This window comes from Felis catus, chromosome C1 (assembly GCF_018350175.1).
Source record: "Felis catus isolate Fca126 chromosome C1, F.catus_Fca126_mat1.0, whole genome shotgun sequence".
NCBI classification, from domain to species: Eukaryota; Metazoa; Chordata; class Mammalia; order Carnivora; family Felidae; genus Felis; species Felis catus.
In genome coordinates this window covers 202626084-202641437 of record NC_058375.1, presented here as the reverse complement: position 1 = coordinate 202641437, position 15354 = coordinate 202626084, and the positions used below count along the sequence as shown (strand labels likewise).

The 15354-nt window shown below is 46.3% G+C and overlaps 1 protein-coding gene across 3 annotated transcripts in view; it reads right to left on the bottom strand.

Annotated features, from left to right (window-relative positions):
* Positions 1-15354, bottom strand: part of TTLL4 (tubulin tyrosine ligase like 4) — a 38248-nt gene that overhangs the window by 9776 nt on the left and 13118 nt on the right. For all 3 annotated transcript variants that reach the window (XM_045034483.1, XM_045034481.1, XM_045034482.1), the window contains exons 2-7: positions 7944-9627; positions 6744-6853; positions 6327-6390; positions 984-1105; positions 438-548; positions 3-79 (exon numbers count right to left, since the gene is read on the bottom strand). In XM_045034483.1, coding sequence (XP_044890418.1) covers positions 3-79; positions 438-548; positions 984-1105; positions 6327-6390; positions 6744-6853; positions 7944-9529 — 2070 coding nt within the window. In that variant the 5' untranslated portion in view covers positions 9530-9627. The remainder of the gene's footprint in view (positions 1-2; positions 80-437; positions 549-983; positions 1106-6326; positions 6391-6743; positions 6854-7943; positions 9628-15354) is intronic.

Sequence of the window (15354 nt, the reverse complement as noted above, 5' to 3'; positions counted from 1 at the left end):
ACCTTCTGATGCTCCCGAATGGATCGGAAACTAGGAGACTTCATGTGATGACCCCAGCAGCCCAGCCAGTCATCGTTTCCTACAGAGGGCACATCAGGGAGTCAGTTCTGTTAGCAGCTCAGTCCTTGGGATGGAGAGGCTCAGAGGCCCCAGAAATACCACTGGGCCTGGGCACAGCTCCCAGACCCAGTTTTCTGAGAGTCGCCATGGAGCTGTCCTACACGAGGCTCTGGGGTCAGGAATAGAACAACGGCTCCTTGTCTTCTAATTTTGAGGAACAGGCTCCAGCCCAGAAGGAGTTCAGAGCTAGGTCTTCCTCTGAGGTTGGAAACTTCAGGACAGGGTCCCCACATATCAGGAGGTAACTAGGGCTCTCCTCCTACCTAAGACCATCTGTTGGGGCAAAGAACAGGCTTGCATTAAGGCAGGTGACTCACTTTTGCTGATTTTGAAGTGGGACCGTCCAATGGTCTGCTTGACAATGTTGGGGGTCACGGTGCTCATCTTCCACCGGAGCAGCTTCCTCTGCTCCCAGGGAAGTTTCTCCACTGGGGAAAAGGGATGGGGGTGAAGAAGAGCACGAGTCAGGATGAGAAGAGGAAAAAGGTGGCACTGTTGCTCAACTTCACCTAGGGAGACAAGCCACTAAGTATTGTTCCAGGCCAAAGTTTCAAAGGAGAAGTCCTTTGTAGAGTAAGGGGGGCTGCACAGGGTTGAGGAACACAGAAAGGAGGGAGGTTGCAAGGGAGAAGAAACAAGGCTAGAGGGCAAGAATGAGGCATGAGATTATGGGGCTGACAAGGGTCAGCTCAGGACAGACAAGGAAAAGTTCCCCATTTCAGACTGGTGAACCAGGTGAGGTACCGAGCACCAAAAAAAGCCACTCTGGAAAACCCTTGCTACCTTATTGCCACCTCCTCCTAACTTTGCTAGCATCCTTCTCCTGGGGGTACTTATGGACTTAGCCACTTGGCCAGGTTTACCTCTCTCATCCCGGGTGCCAAAATAGATGGTAGGGGGCACATTGGGAAAGAGACTGTAGATGAGAGCTGGTCGGACAACTTTCTCATTGGAAAGGGGTTTGGTCAGAATCTCTGCACAGCTCCTAGGATGAAAAACAGACACATGGTAGAGAAAGGGAAGTCCACAACCGTGGAGTGCTGTTACTATGACATATACTTTCTTTCGGGGTGCTGTTTTTAAGTTTATTAATTTTGAGAAGGTGAGAGAGTGCACACGCAGAGGAGGGGGGGGGGAGAGAGAGAGAGAGAGAGAGAGAGAGAGGGAGAGAATGAATCCCAAGCAGACTCTGTGCTTGAGGCATGCAGCCCAATGCAGGTCTTGATCTCACCAACTGTGAGATCATGACCTGAGCCAAAATCAAGAGTCAGATGCTTAACCAACTGAGCCACCCAGGAGCCCTGGGGATGCTGTCTTTTAAATTGTGATTCTACAAAGACAAGTGCTCAGTAATTATTTTGCAAATAGTAATCCATAAAGCGCTAGGGCTAACCCATAAGCTACACTATTAAATGTCACCTAAAGACCAAATTTTCCAATACTTCCTTCTGTGATTCAGCTCCAAAATTTCTAGTGACAGGTCACAGGCAGGGGAAGCCCCTGAAAAGAGTGGCTCCGCAAGTAGGTAATGGGTCTGGGTGCGTGCAAGAGGAATATGCTACACAGAGACAAAGAAGAGAGAAAAAAATTGATAAGAATAATTAAAAAGGAGGAAGAGCAGAAAAGACCTAAGAGGAACAGAGTTTTAAAAAGAAAAAGGAAAAAAAAAAGTGAAAGAAAGAAAAGAGTGATACCTCTAGCACATTTTATATGTAGGTTAAATCTGAAGATACACAGGTAATTAATGTTTTTCTCCATTTTGGAAATGATTTGTGGTATCAGATTTTTATGTAACAGTATGGTAACACAGGTCTGGGAATCTGGGGCAGGGGGCTGTTGAGTCCCTACTGTTGTTCCAACAGTGGCTAGCCAAGATAGCCAAGGCTATCTCAAGGGATCTCAAATAAATGAACACCTCAACTATGTATTGGGTACAAGCTGACACACGCAGACCATTTCTTTAAATAGCATTGGGGGTGGAAAAAATAGTTATTACTCTCTCTGCTGAGTTGGTATGATCCACAGACATTACTGTTTTAAGATTAATCTTTAGATTCTAAACAGCCATTCTACCTGTTATTTTACAGCACACCAGAAATTGGCACTATATGTAAAACACTTCAGTGTTTTAAATCAAGAATTTTTAAAGAATGTTATTGGGTCACATTAAATACTAATTCTCAAGGAAATAATGTCACTGAACTCAACTCTTAATTCCCCATTTCCAAAACAGTCTACTTGAAAGGCTTTGAATTTACTGAGTATCAGAATTTAGGATTGTTGAAAACCCAGGTGCCCCAACAAATAAACATTTTTAAAATAAATAAATAATTTAAAAAATATATGTATGTGATGGTTTACAGCAGCTTTATTCCCAACAGCCCAAACTGGAAATGACCCAAGTATAAATATCCTTCAACAGGTAAATGTACTGTGGCATATCCTCACCATGGAACACTACTCAGCAATAAAAAGGAAAGAACAACCTTGATGCATGCAACAACCTGGATAAATCTGCAGAGAATATGCGGAGTTAAAAAAAAAAAAAAAAAGCCCATCCCAAAAAGTTACATATGGCAGTCATCTTATTTTTATGATACTCTTGATGAAATCAAGATGAAATCAACTTGTGAAAAAGTTATAGAACAAATTAGTGGTTGCCAAGCATTAAGGAGGAAACAGGCACAGGAGGGAGGGAGGTTTGGCTATTAGGGCAACAAGAGGGATTTCTGCAGTGATGGAAATACTTGTATCTTCACTAAGGTTAATATCTTGATTGTACTCTATGGTACTAGCTTTGCCAAATATTGCCACTGGGGAAAACTGAGTAAAGAGTTCAGGGGATCTCTCTGTATTATTTCTTACAACTGCATGTGCATCTATAATTGTCCCCAAATCAAAAGTTTAATTAAAAAAAAAAAAAAAGGTAGAAAATCTTTGTTAGCTGCCTCTTCAAGAGGGCTGGCTTCTGAGCTAGCAGTAAACTATGCCGCTGCAACAGTTATTTCTCTGGTCCTCAATATTCACATCTGAAAAAAAAAAACTGGAGGGGTTCAGTAGGTTAAGCATCCGATTTCGGCTCAGGTTATGATCTCACACTTTGCAGGTTCGAGCCCCGTGTCGGGCTCTGTGCTGACAGCTCAGAGCCTGGAGCCTGCTTCAGATTCTGTGTCTCCCCCTTTCTGCTCCTCTCCTGCTTCTACTGTCTCTCCCTCTCTCAAAAATAAATAAACATTAAAAAGAGAGAGAGAGAGACAGACAGACACTGGACTCTTAATGACCTCCAGCTCTAAAATTAAGTGATTCTTGGAGAGCCTGGGTGGCTCAATCAGTTAAGCATCCGTCTTCGGCTCAGGTCATGATCTTGCAGTTTGTAGGCTCGAGCCCCACATCAGGCTCTGTGCTGACAGCTCAGAGCCTGAAGCCTGCTTCCGATTGTGTCTTTCCCTCTCTGCTCCTCCCCCATTTGCAGTCTGCCTCTCTCTCTCAAAAATAAATACACGTTAAAAAACAAATTAAAAAAAAATTTTTAACATGTATTCATTTTTTTGAAAGAGAGAGAGAACTAGCAAGTGAGCTCTCAGCACAGAGCCTGACGTGGGGCTCAAACTCACTAGCTGTGGACCATGACCTGAGCTGAAGTTGGATACTTAACTGACTGAGCCACCTGGGCGCCCCCCCAATTTTTTTTTTTTTAATTAAGTGATTCTTGTGGCACCTGAGTGGCTCAGTCAGTTGGGTGTCTGTCTCTTGATTACAGCTCAGATCATGGTCTTGTAGTTTGTGGGACTGGGCCCCATGTTGGGCTCCACACTGAGAGTGCAAAGCCTGCTTGGGATTCTCTCTTTCTCCTCTCTCTGCTCTTCCCCCCACTCACGCTCTCTTGCTCTCAAAATAAATAAATGGACATTAAAAAAATATTAAATTAAGTGATTCTTCAAAAAAGAATATGAAACAGAAAAGGCAATAAACTAACTATTGCTAGGTAGAGAAACAGAGACAGGGTCTTCAATGACCTTTCTATGACTGTCAACTTTTCTATAAGATAAAATATATAAATCTCTCACAATTCAGAAAAAATAATTTTAGCTAGTCCCAAAGTATTTCTGATTTTAGTCATCCTTAAAATGCAAAGTGGTTTGGAATTCATCAACCTCCATGTGTTTGAAAATCTATGTTTTAAGCCTGTATAGATAAGGTCTGTACATCTTGTAGAAGTTAAATTAACCAGTGAACAAATTATGAGCAAACTGGTTTTTTTTGTGAATGTTATACTATATGATTCAGAAAGTTTAAGTAAAGGGCTGTGCAGCTGTCTCAAAGTAGGCCTGAAGACAAACCCAGGTCACCCTTAAGTATGGAAAAGGTGGGACTCCAAGTCAATTGTCCTCCTCTTATGGAGAGCAGAGGTCCTCAAGTCAACATCCAGATGTGGCTTTTTCTGGAAGGAGTCTTTTAAGGACCAGTTAGGCTTTGAGTAACACTAGACTCAGGGTTACCTAGGACAGGATTTCTATCCACCTTCACAGAAAGTTCTAGTTCTGTGTCTTCTCTTTCCAAACAGTTCTCTCCCCTTGCTAGTTTGGGGCTTCAAAACTGGTGCTGGCGTTGCCACCATCCCACTCACAGAGCTGCAGCCTGCCTCGTCTGCACCAACCAAGGCATGGAAGGCTCCTTGTCCTCTTTGCTTCATTTGAGGCACAGCTGACACAGACAAAAGCAAGCTGAGTGTGGGCGCTCTGTACGGTAGGTATATGTTAGCCTTGACACGTGGCTTGATTTTCATTAAAATTAGCAGAGAAATTTTACACGAAAAACAAAACACCAACTGTCAATACTTGTATTTTGTTACTTTTACATTTTCAGTAGAAGTTATTTTTCTAAAAAAATTTTTTTAATGTTTGTTTATTTTTGGGAGAGAGAGAGAGAGTGCATGAGCAGAGGAGGGGCAGAGAGAGCGGAAGACATAGAATCCGGAGCAGGCTCCAGGCTCTGAACTGTCAGCGCAGAGCCGGATGCGGGACTCGAACTCCTGAACTGCAAGATCACGACCCAAGGTGAAGTCAGACGCTTAACCAACTGAGCCACCCAGGCGCCCCAGAAGTTATTTTTAAAAAGAAAAACACTCTAGGGGCACCTGGGTGGCTCGATCAGTTAAGTGTCCGACTTTGGCTAAGGTCACAATCTTCCATTTCGTGAGTTCGAGCCCTGCACTGGGCTCTGTGTTGACAGAGCCTAGAGCCTGCTTTGGATTGTGTCTCCCTCTTTCTCTGCCCCTCCCCCTCTCGCACTCTGTCTCTCTCAAAAATAAATACTAAAAAAAAAAAAAGAAATTAGTACTTTGGGGCAGGGGGGTTCTTTATAATATTTTTTAAATAATATTTAATAAAACAATGTAATAAGGCAAAGTTGTAAGTGGTGAGGGGAACAAGTAAGGTTATGTTGAAGGTGTTAACTTTCTACCCAGAAAGGCAGCATATGTGACCCTTCAGCAAGTCCTTGAAAGACCTTCAGCAGAATGACTGCCCTCATTTATAATAACTTCCTCACAGTCCTGCGTTCCTTCCTTCCCCTGGGTTCCCCATCTCAGTTACGCAGCATCCTCCAACAACCTGTTTTGTAAAAGAAGAGCCTACATGAAGAGACTGACTTTTTGGTTCCCTGGTTAGACATGGATATTTCTCAGACTCTACCAAGGGTAGTCAATAAAATAACCTAGATTTAAGCTAGAAGATTTTTTTCCTTTTCGGGGGGGGGGGGGGGGGGACGGGGAAGAGAGCATGCTCATGTGCAAGTGGGGGAGGGGCAGAAGGAGAAAGAGAATCTTAAGCAGGCTCCATGAGCCAAACTTGGGGCTTGATCCCACGACCATCAGATCATGACCTGAGCTGAAATCAAGAGTCAGACACTTGACTAAGACACCCAGGTGGCCCAATTTTCTAAGCACTTCTTGAAATAATTTTTTTACTTGAACAATTTCTTGGAAATTAAGACCAAACTGTAGGCTAAGAAACATGGTACTATTTTTAAGCCTAAATGATACAATATGCTTCTGGTCCTTGTTTGAAAACTAAAATCGCAAATGTAAAACTCTGGTAAAAATGAGTTACAGTTAACGGGGCCATTAATGACGTAGGTAATTAATCTCCTTATAATCTTAAAGAGACAGCAAATGAGACTCTGCCAATGATCAACATAATACTCACCTAGAGATCACTGCTACCGACTCGCTGGTGGAGACAGCACTGAATGAGGAGCACTCTGCGTCTCCTGGGGGGGGGGCAAAGAGAGAAGTTCCACTAGGAGAGGCTGCTATACAAACTCACCAAGCCTAGGCAGCTCTTCCTTGGACATGTTGGCTCAGCCTTCCCGCAGAGCCACGAACACCACCCTGCTGCCTTGCACGGCCTTTTGTGAGCTGGGCAGCAGCACAGAGAAAGCAAGACTGGTGGGATGGGAGGGCTAGGAAACCCATTCCCCAGAAGCCACTACCACCCTTAGACCCATGAAGCAAATGATTACTGTAGGTGATAAAGGGAGTCAAGGAGCCAGCATACAGCTGTCAGTCCCCTTCCCTTGCAGGTGGTGACCACTTCCTAGTGGGAGATAAGAGGGTCCTTTACCCTCCTCTTCTTCATTCTCATCATGGCTGCAGCAGTCTTCCAAACCATCTACCAGCTCTTCTTCTAGATCTTCAGCCTCACCCAGGTCTACCTGGAGGTGTGTAGCTGAACTGTAAGAAAGAATCATGCCCCAGCCCAGTCAGTAAGACAGGTCACAGTTAGATTCTCATTCCTTGATCATGTCCCAGTGTTTCTCTCCACTCACCAACCTGCTGTCTCTTGCTCATTTCTCTTGCCCTCAGAGCTTAGGTCTAGCCACAGTTCCTCAAGCCCACAGCCCCTGTGGTGTAGAGAGCTACCCTGTCTCCCGTCTTCTCTGAAGTCCCTCATAGCACGTAAGTACACAAGTCTGCATACAAAAACACCATCAACGAATGCCTGGTGACTGACTTCAAAGGTCACTAGACTTCTGGGAATTCAGAACAAGGACTTGGTAGACCAAGATTCCAGAGAGGTAACAAAGCACAAGAGAAGAAGCCAAGCATGTGTATACCCTAACTCTAAAATGGCTGCATTGGGGTGCGTGGGTGGTTCAGTTGGTTGAGCGTCTGATTTCAGCTCAGGTCATGATCTCACGGTTTGTGAGTTCGAGCCCCACATCAGGCTATGTGCTGACAGCTCAGAGCCTGGAGCCTGTTTCTGATTCTGTGTCTCCCTCTCTCTCTGTCCCTCCCCCACTCATGCTCTGTCTCTCTCTGTCTCAGAAATAAACAAACATTAAAAAAACTTTTTTTTTTTAATGGCTATCATACCAGGAATGGCAAAGAGCCTGATCTGGTTTGGAATTAAGTAGAAAAGTCATAGGCCCCAACACAAGATGTTTGGTATTATTCTCCCTGGTTTTAATCTAAAACAAACGCTTCCTCTAAAGGACCAGAGAGTAAATCTTTTCAGTTTTGTGGGCCATACAGTTTGTTGCAACTACTCAAACCTACCATTGTAACAGGAAAGCAGCCATACACAGCAGTTAATGAATGGGGAAGGCTGTGTTTCAATAAAGCTTTATTTATAAAAGCAGACAGTGGGCAAGATTTGGCCCATCTACTGGTCTAGTTTGCCAACCTCTGCCCTAAAGTGAAAACCAAAATTCTAGGGCAGCCAAAAAATAAAACCACCTTCAAAGACATAAGGTCAGTGTCATTAAATTATGGTGTATACATTCTCCTGTTCTAAATCAATCAAAAACGTCCCCCAACTTACCCGATGTCCCTAGCAGGTGAGTCCAGCTCCCTGGCTTCCTTAGGCCCCTCCGTCCCAAGCTGGCCCAGATGGATGGAAGAGAGACGGGTGGCCACATCAGCTACGCCAAGGGGCTGAGAGGGAGAAGGCAGAATGGGAGTTTTGTCTTCTCCCAGTGGTGGGGAGTCGATCGTAGACCCACAGGCAGGGCTGTGGCTGAGCGCATTGGCATGTGAGGCAAGGAGGTGAATGCTGATGCGTTTGGTACAGAAGACTGTGCTGTCCAACTCCAACGTGTCCCGGGCTCTAGGGAGGATCCTGCTGTTTGCTCCAGCATCCTCCTGAGGGAACTGCTGGCCTACTGAGGGAGGTTTCCACAGCCTGTTCTTGTTGAGGAGATCGCACTGCAAGCTGGAGTTCATGAAACAAGACTGTTCAAACCGGCAGCCTTGCCTTGGCTTCTTCTCAAAGCCTCTTGCAGTCAACTTCCTCACGGCCTCAGTGAACCGAACCTCCTTAGTCAGAGCCTGAGAAACAAAGTCACCATCCAGGCCACAGGGATGTGGCTCTGCTCTTGTGGTTAAGTTACTCCGGTTATACTGGGGAGAGGCAACACTGGTGGTGGACATGTCTAAGGAGCTGGGGGCAGACAGGGTGCTAGAGGCAGGGGCATCATCTAGGACAGTGCCGGTACTCTTGGGGACCTTGTGTTCAATAGGCTGCACTGCACAGTCTCCAGTACCCCCCGAATGATGCCAGGAGACAAGATGGATCTTGGGTGAGGATACTGGCTTCAGGCCCTCTGTGGCCTGCGATAAAGGCACTTTAGTGCTATTTGGCCGCATGAAGGAGTTGTTATTCAGCGTGGGCTTGGAGGGGGAGGAGGGGGAGGAGGAGGGGGAGGAGGGGGAGGAGGAGGGGGAGGAGGAGGGGGAGGAGGAGGGGGAGGAGGAGGGGGAGGAGGAGGGGGAGGAGGGGGAGAATGGAGAGGGGATCTTCCCTGAGATGGCAGAGGCCAGGCTCTTCCCCGAAGGATTTTCCCCAGCCGCTCCCAGTGAGAGGTATGGATCTGTAGATGAGGATGCCATGGGCTGAGCCATGGGGGAGACTGTGTAAGAAGGGGCCTTGTTGGCAGTGAGTCTGACAGGGAGGCTCTTCTGAGGGAGAGAAAAAGGTGTTTTTCCGGGCAGGCTCGAGCGCAAGCAGAAAGACTCCAGTTGCTGGTACGGTTTGTGCCTGCAGCCGGAGCGGCGGTACAGGAGGGTGCCGCCGAACAGGTCTGGGAGGGTGTGCAGGTAACAGCAGGTGCTGTGGCCTGCGATGACGGCCGTGCGCCCTGAGCTACATAAAGTGCTGGGGCAAAAGAAGTATGCTGGCGGGGGTGGGACCCCTAAGAGGCCTGGGCCCAACCCTGCTGAAAGTGTCCCCACGTGCTTCCTCTCCAGTTTCCAGATTGGCTTCACCTGCTGATGGGCCTGAGCCCAGGCTTTGCCCTCGGAGGGTTTCTCCGGTGGCGGGGCGGGCACTGTGCCTGAGGGGCCACTCTGCTTGAAGCCGTTTCTCTGGCGGAGGCCAATGCTGTAGTGCTCTGTTCCCGCTGAGGCCATGAGGGGCCCACATCATGGCCACGTGGCCTCATGGCCCAACTCGGAAAAGGTGCCACACACCTCCAGTAGTAGCGGCTGCATCCTTGAAGTCCGTCAGCCTGAAGGGGAGAGAAGCCATAGGGAACGTCACAGTCCCAGAAGGACAGACACCGGGCAACAGAGCCCCCCTTCGGTTCTTCCTGGGCACCCGGCCGTGGCTGTCATTTAGAACCCTGAGAGAAGAGCACGAGAGTCCTAGGGTGCTTCCAGTGGTCTTCCTGCTACCCTCATGCAATCAAAGCCGGCTTCATCAAGGACACGGACTTTAAGACTCCACCAGTGAGTCTGCTCACGTGTTCCCACACCCTCAGGGAGATCTTTCCTCTCTCTCCAAAGCAAAATACATCTCTCTGTGTGTCACCATCCACTTCACTGAGTGGCTTCCTTCCCTCGCCTAACCCCCAGTGTGGCAAGGAATAAGGCAAGTCTGGGGGTGGCAGAGAAACCAGCCAATATCTTCCTCTTCACCAACCAATTCTGAAAGATCAAAGGTCACTTGAGAAACAGATTTTACATCTAGGAGTCCCTGACCAACGTTCAGTCACCCCTGGCGTGGCCTGCATTTTATAGTTAAGTGTGACAAGTTGAGATATAAGCAGAGAATTCCCGGGCTGACCTCTGCAGTTCGCTCAGAAGCTGAGACAGTGATTTCATCTCTTCAAGCGTCTTGCCAACTATATAGACTTAAATCCCATGCCAGCTGTTGGTGGGAAAAAGTAGAAACAAAATGGAACTGGACACCAACGGTATTTTTACTTCAAGTGACCTCATTTCCAGCAGCCACAGTGGGACAGGAGAGTTCAGGGGGCAGAATATAGAGGAAGAAGTAGGAGAGCTTTCCTTATATCAAACCCCAGGTATCAGTTGGGGATTGGATCTCAGGGAGGGAGGGCCTGTCTCAGACGTTCCCTCATTCAATGTTTCCTCTGAGGCAAAACCTCTGAACCAGCCAGTAATTCTCAGTTCCAAACAGTCTGTTAAGCATGGTCACTTACTTTCTAAATCAAAGTCACAAAATAATCTCCAATTTTCACAAATGACAGCATCCAAAGGGGAAAAAAATAAGACCCTTCTATAAGAAGTCATTCATCTGGGATAATTCTGAATGGAATCCTGGCATCCTTACCAAGGAAGTGTTTTTGCAATGGCAAGAGGGAAAGAATTAGCAGAGAATTTTTTGGCTCAAGTTACTTCTAAAACACAAACTTCAACGGGGAGAGGTCCTTGTATTTTGATAAAAGGCTAATGGCCAAGGAAGACCCACTATTCCTATCTACATCTATAGGAACTGTTGGTGTTGTCTAACAACAGAAAGCCTGCAGAAGCCACATGACATCGCCCTTTTTTCCTGCAAAGGCTGACCTATGTGAATTCTTTCTCAAGGAGAGAGAGTACAAAAACCACAACTCATTACTGCCAACATTCAAAATGGCAGTGGGCTAAAACAGCCTAAGTTCTAAAACTAGATTTTGATGCCAGCAGCCTCATATTAAGGAGACAGAAAATGGACCTCCACCAAGTCCAAACTATGGAAATACTGCCGGGGCCAATCACACAGTGTGCACTTATGGTAGAGAAGTAGACACGAGGGAATATCAAAGCCTGCCATGGACTTTACAAGACCACACACGTGTGCGTTGTGTACACTCAACAGATTCACAGTCCCAACTCACGTAGTCCTCACATCTTGCCCTACCAATGCGACCCGACAGACACACCAAAGTGACTGGAGAAAAGGGCTAAGGAAATGTCACTGGTATGCCTGAAAAATGCCCCACTTGTGGCTCCTCGTGGGCACTGCACTATCTCAGACCTTCATGGCTTTGCAAGTGCCACTCCCTGGAGCCTTTTCCTTCTTTTCACCAGACTGAAAAGTAATCAGCTCGAATATCCCCTTCTCCTGGGAGCCTTCCTGGACTCTCCACTTTGCAAAGGATGCCTCATCTGTGTGCATGCCACTGTCACTGTTTCTATTATGCTGAACTTTAATGACGGTCTACTGGACCACTCATCTGACCAGAAGCGACAAGCATGTTTTCCTTTAGCCCATGTCCTCAGTTGTGTCTGGAACTTAGTTAAGTGCTCAATATTCTGCTGAATGAATGAATACACTGGAAAAGTTCAGTAAATGAAGGGGAACACGCTAGCAGTGATGAAGACTAATTTGGGCATCTAACAAATGCCAGGTAGTGTGTGCTAGGCATTTTACCTCTATTATCTTATTTAATCCTCACAAAAACCTTATATTCAATTTACTGGTGATGAATCTGAAAATCAGAAAAGCTAAGTAACTCTTCTATAATTAAACAACCGATAATGAGTGGTGCCTAGATTAAAACTAGAGTTTGTCTGACTCTAAATGCCTCTTAAACAGGAATGAAACACACACTCATTCCCTGTCCCCTCAATTATCCTTAAGCTTCAGGTTCAAGAGAAAACCCAGGTTGGAAACACTCTCCCACCATTTATATTGAGCCCCTTCGTGGACGAAGCTTGTAAAAGCATGTGCTCGTCTCAGAACCATGGCCAATCCCACTTTCCCCCTGTAGCCATGGAGGCCCACTGCCTGCTGCCTCAGGGCTGGATGAAGAGAACCCTTCTTCCTCCCTTCTGCACACACCACGCAATGTCTGCCTCTCTGCATCGTGTCACATGAATCCTCAGTGCCAGGAATACTGAACCAAGTGGCCTGGCATCTGGCTGACTTGACTTCTAATCCGAATGAGGAAGAAGGAGCAAAGAATATACTTCTGCCCTCTTCAGAGGCTGCGGGTGGCCTGCTCCCAGGCACAGTGTGAAGCAGGCCAGCTGGGCAAGCGCCAGAGTAAAGTGGGTTCTCCTCTAACAGGATTCCAGATCTCCTATGTCTTTGCAATGGCTGTTTCCCACTCCTTGTTTCCTCTCGTAGTCCCCATGATGTGTAGGATGGCAACTCAGAAACGAGCCACCTGTCTTTGTAAGGACACATTATCTGGACACAGGGGTCAAACAGATGAGAAGATGGTTCCGTACATCCCTTTCTGGGAAACAGCTCCAGAGCTAGTAAGAGATAACCAGGGTTGGCGAAGATGACGGTGTCAGGAACTGCCAAGCAAAACCGATCTGGCATGTCAGATAACCTACACAGAGTAGCTTCAAGAACATGAAGTAAACAGTATCACTCATAACAGTACCACGTACAAATGTTCTGACCTGGTATCATAGTTTTTGGTTCAGAAGTAGTGTCTGGTTTAGACCAGGAAATAATGGTTGCTAAAAGCAACCTTCTTCTTTCTCTTTACAGAGATCATTAATGAAATCAAAACCCCATGTGATGGGGAAGTAGAGACCTAGCTAGAAAATTCAGGCAACCTGGGTCCCAGGGACCTCTGACTCCTGGCCATGGGTCACCTTTTCCATATGCTACCCTCAATAGCACTGCCACTCTAGTACCAAAGAATGACTTCATCTGACTATAGGAATGCGAAGCGACAAACTTTAAAAAACCTTCCAGGGGCTCCAGGGTAGTTCAGTCAGTTAAATGGCCAACTTTGGCTCAGGTCATGATATCGCAGTTTGTGAGTTTAAGCCCCGCATTAGGCTCTGTGCTGACGGCTCCTGGAGCCTGCTTCAGATTCTGTGTCTCCCTTTCTCTCTGCCCCTTCTCCACTCTGTCTCTCAAAAGAAACATAAAAAGAACAAAAAACAGAAAAACGCCTTTGAAGGCCTAAATATAAGAAGTAGAGGAAGTGAGGGACTCCTGGGTGGCTCAGTCAGTTGAGTGTCCGACTTCGGCTCAGGTCATGGATCTTGTGGCTCGTGACTTCAAGCCCCGCGTCGGGCTCTGTGCTGACAGCTCGGAGCCTGGAGCCTGCTTCGGATTCTGTGTCTCCCTCTCTCTCTCTGCCCCTCCCCTGCTTGTTCTCTCTCTCCCTCTCTCTCAAAAATAAATAAAAACATTAAAAAAAAAAAAAGTAGAGGAAGTGAGAAAATAGTTTCAAAATCTAACACATTGCAATAGTGGTTTCTGCCATAAAGTCAAAGCCTAGATGGACAAATAATGTCTTGGTACCCAGACCCCAGAGAAAGCATATATTCAGAAGGCCATTTTCCCACGAGGTCATAAAACCTGTCCCTTGTAGTATACCCTAGGCTCCTGACACAATGTACACCACCCACCCCGCCCCAGATTCCTAAGCACACTGTGATGATACACACTGGTGTGTCTATGTGTGTCTTTAGAATCTCAGAAACAGGCTGCCCATCTCTCAGGAAACATTATAGGATGAGACATCGAAGGCAAGAATAAGAAGGAAAGGTATTTATATATGTAGGAAGCCTCACAAAGGCTACTGATGAAAGCCTTGTTTCAAAAACGCCCAACTGGTGGCGCCTGGGTGGCTCAGTCGGCTAAGCATCCGACTCTTGCTTTCGGCTCAGGTCATGATCTCACAGTTCCTGAGATGAAACTACCCCCCCTACCCCCCACCCCCAGCATCAGAGCCTGCTTGGGATTCTCTCTCCCTCTCTCTCTGTCCCTCGTGTGCTCTCATATGTGTGCTCTCTCTCAGAATAAACAAACATTAAAAGAAAAAGAGTCTGTTTCTATAACAACAAAACACAAGAACACCCAACCCAAGCAAGTCTAAACTTAGAGTAATTGGTGATTATATAAATTAAAAGGATTCACAAGTCCCATTATTTTCATTCAATTTACATACATTTTTTTAGCCACATATATATCCACTACTTAAAGACAAGTAAAGGCACTCATACTTACTCTCTCTCAAGGGTCCGCCATTAGTTGACCCTCCAACCAAGAGCTTGTGAGGAACTTACTTTAGGAACCAATAAACTGACCTCATCTGTTAGATTTTGAACAATCTAACACATTTCACAGAGCTACTAATCTTACACCTTTCTTGCTCCTACAGATTATTCCTGGGGAATAGGAGAACTCAAGGGGTGAACAGGGGATACAAACACTATGCTATTGCCAGAAGCGTTCAAGTTTAGAAGCAAACAAGCCTGTTTCTGATTAAGTTCCTCAGTCAAGGTCCAAACAGGAACATGCCCAGCTGAAAAGAAAGGTTAGTTTAGGGCAGATCAGCTGAGGAGCGTGTTCTTGAGAATAAAAGCCCCTTTGAAACAGCTCTCAGGGGGCGCCTGGGTGGCGCAGTCGGTTAAGTGTCCGACTTCAGCCAGGTCACGATCTCGCGGTCCGTGAGTTCGAGCCCCGCGTCGGGCTCTGGGCTGATGGCTCAGAGCCTGGAGCCTGTTTCCATTCTGTGTCTCCCTCTCTCTCTGCCCCTCCCCCGTTCATGCTCTGTCTCCCTCTGTCCCAAAAATAAATGAACGTTGAAAAAAAAAAACAAAAAAAAAAATATAAATGAAACAGCTCTCAGGACATTTGAATGTGTTTAAGCAAAAACAAAGGGCTGGAAGAATATACACTAAACTATCATGGTAAGTATCTTGGGGAGAAGAGTGGAATGAAGGATAGGGGAAGGGAGGGGGACATTTTTCCAGTTTACTTCATGGGCATCTGTATTGTCTAATCCTTCAAAACAACACCAACCAACCACATGTTACTTGTGGGAAGTATTCCAAGAGTCTCCAAGGCACTATGATCCCTCACAGACATGCTGGGTCAGCAGTTACCATCCCTTCATAACTCACATCAAACAGAGCTCTGATGAATAGTGAATTCATTCAATGCTGAAACCACACAGCTGGAATGTTTGAGAAAAGACAAGAGAAGAAGTATCATAACCCCCACTGGGTAGCAGTGAGATCAAATTGGAAAA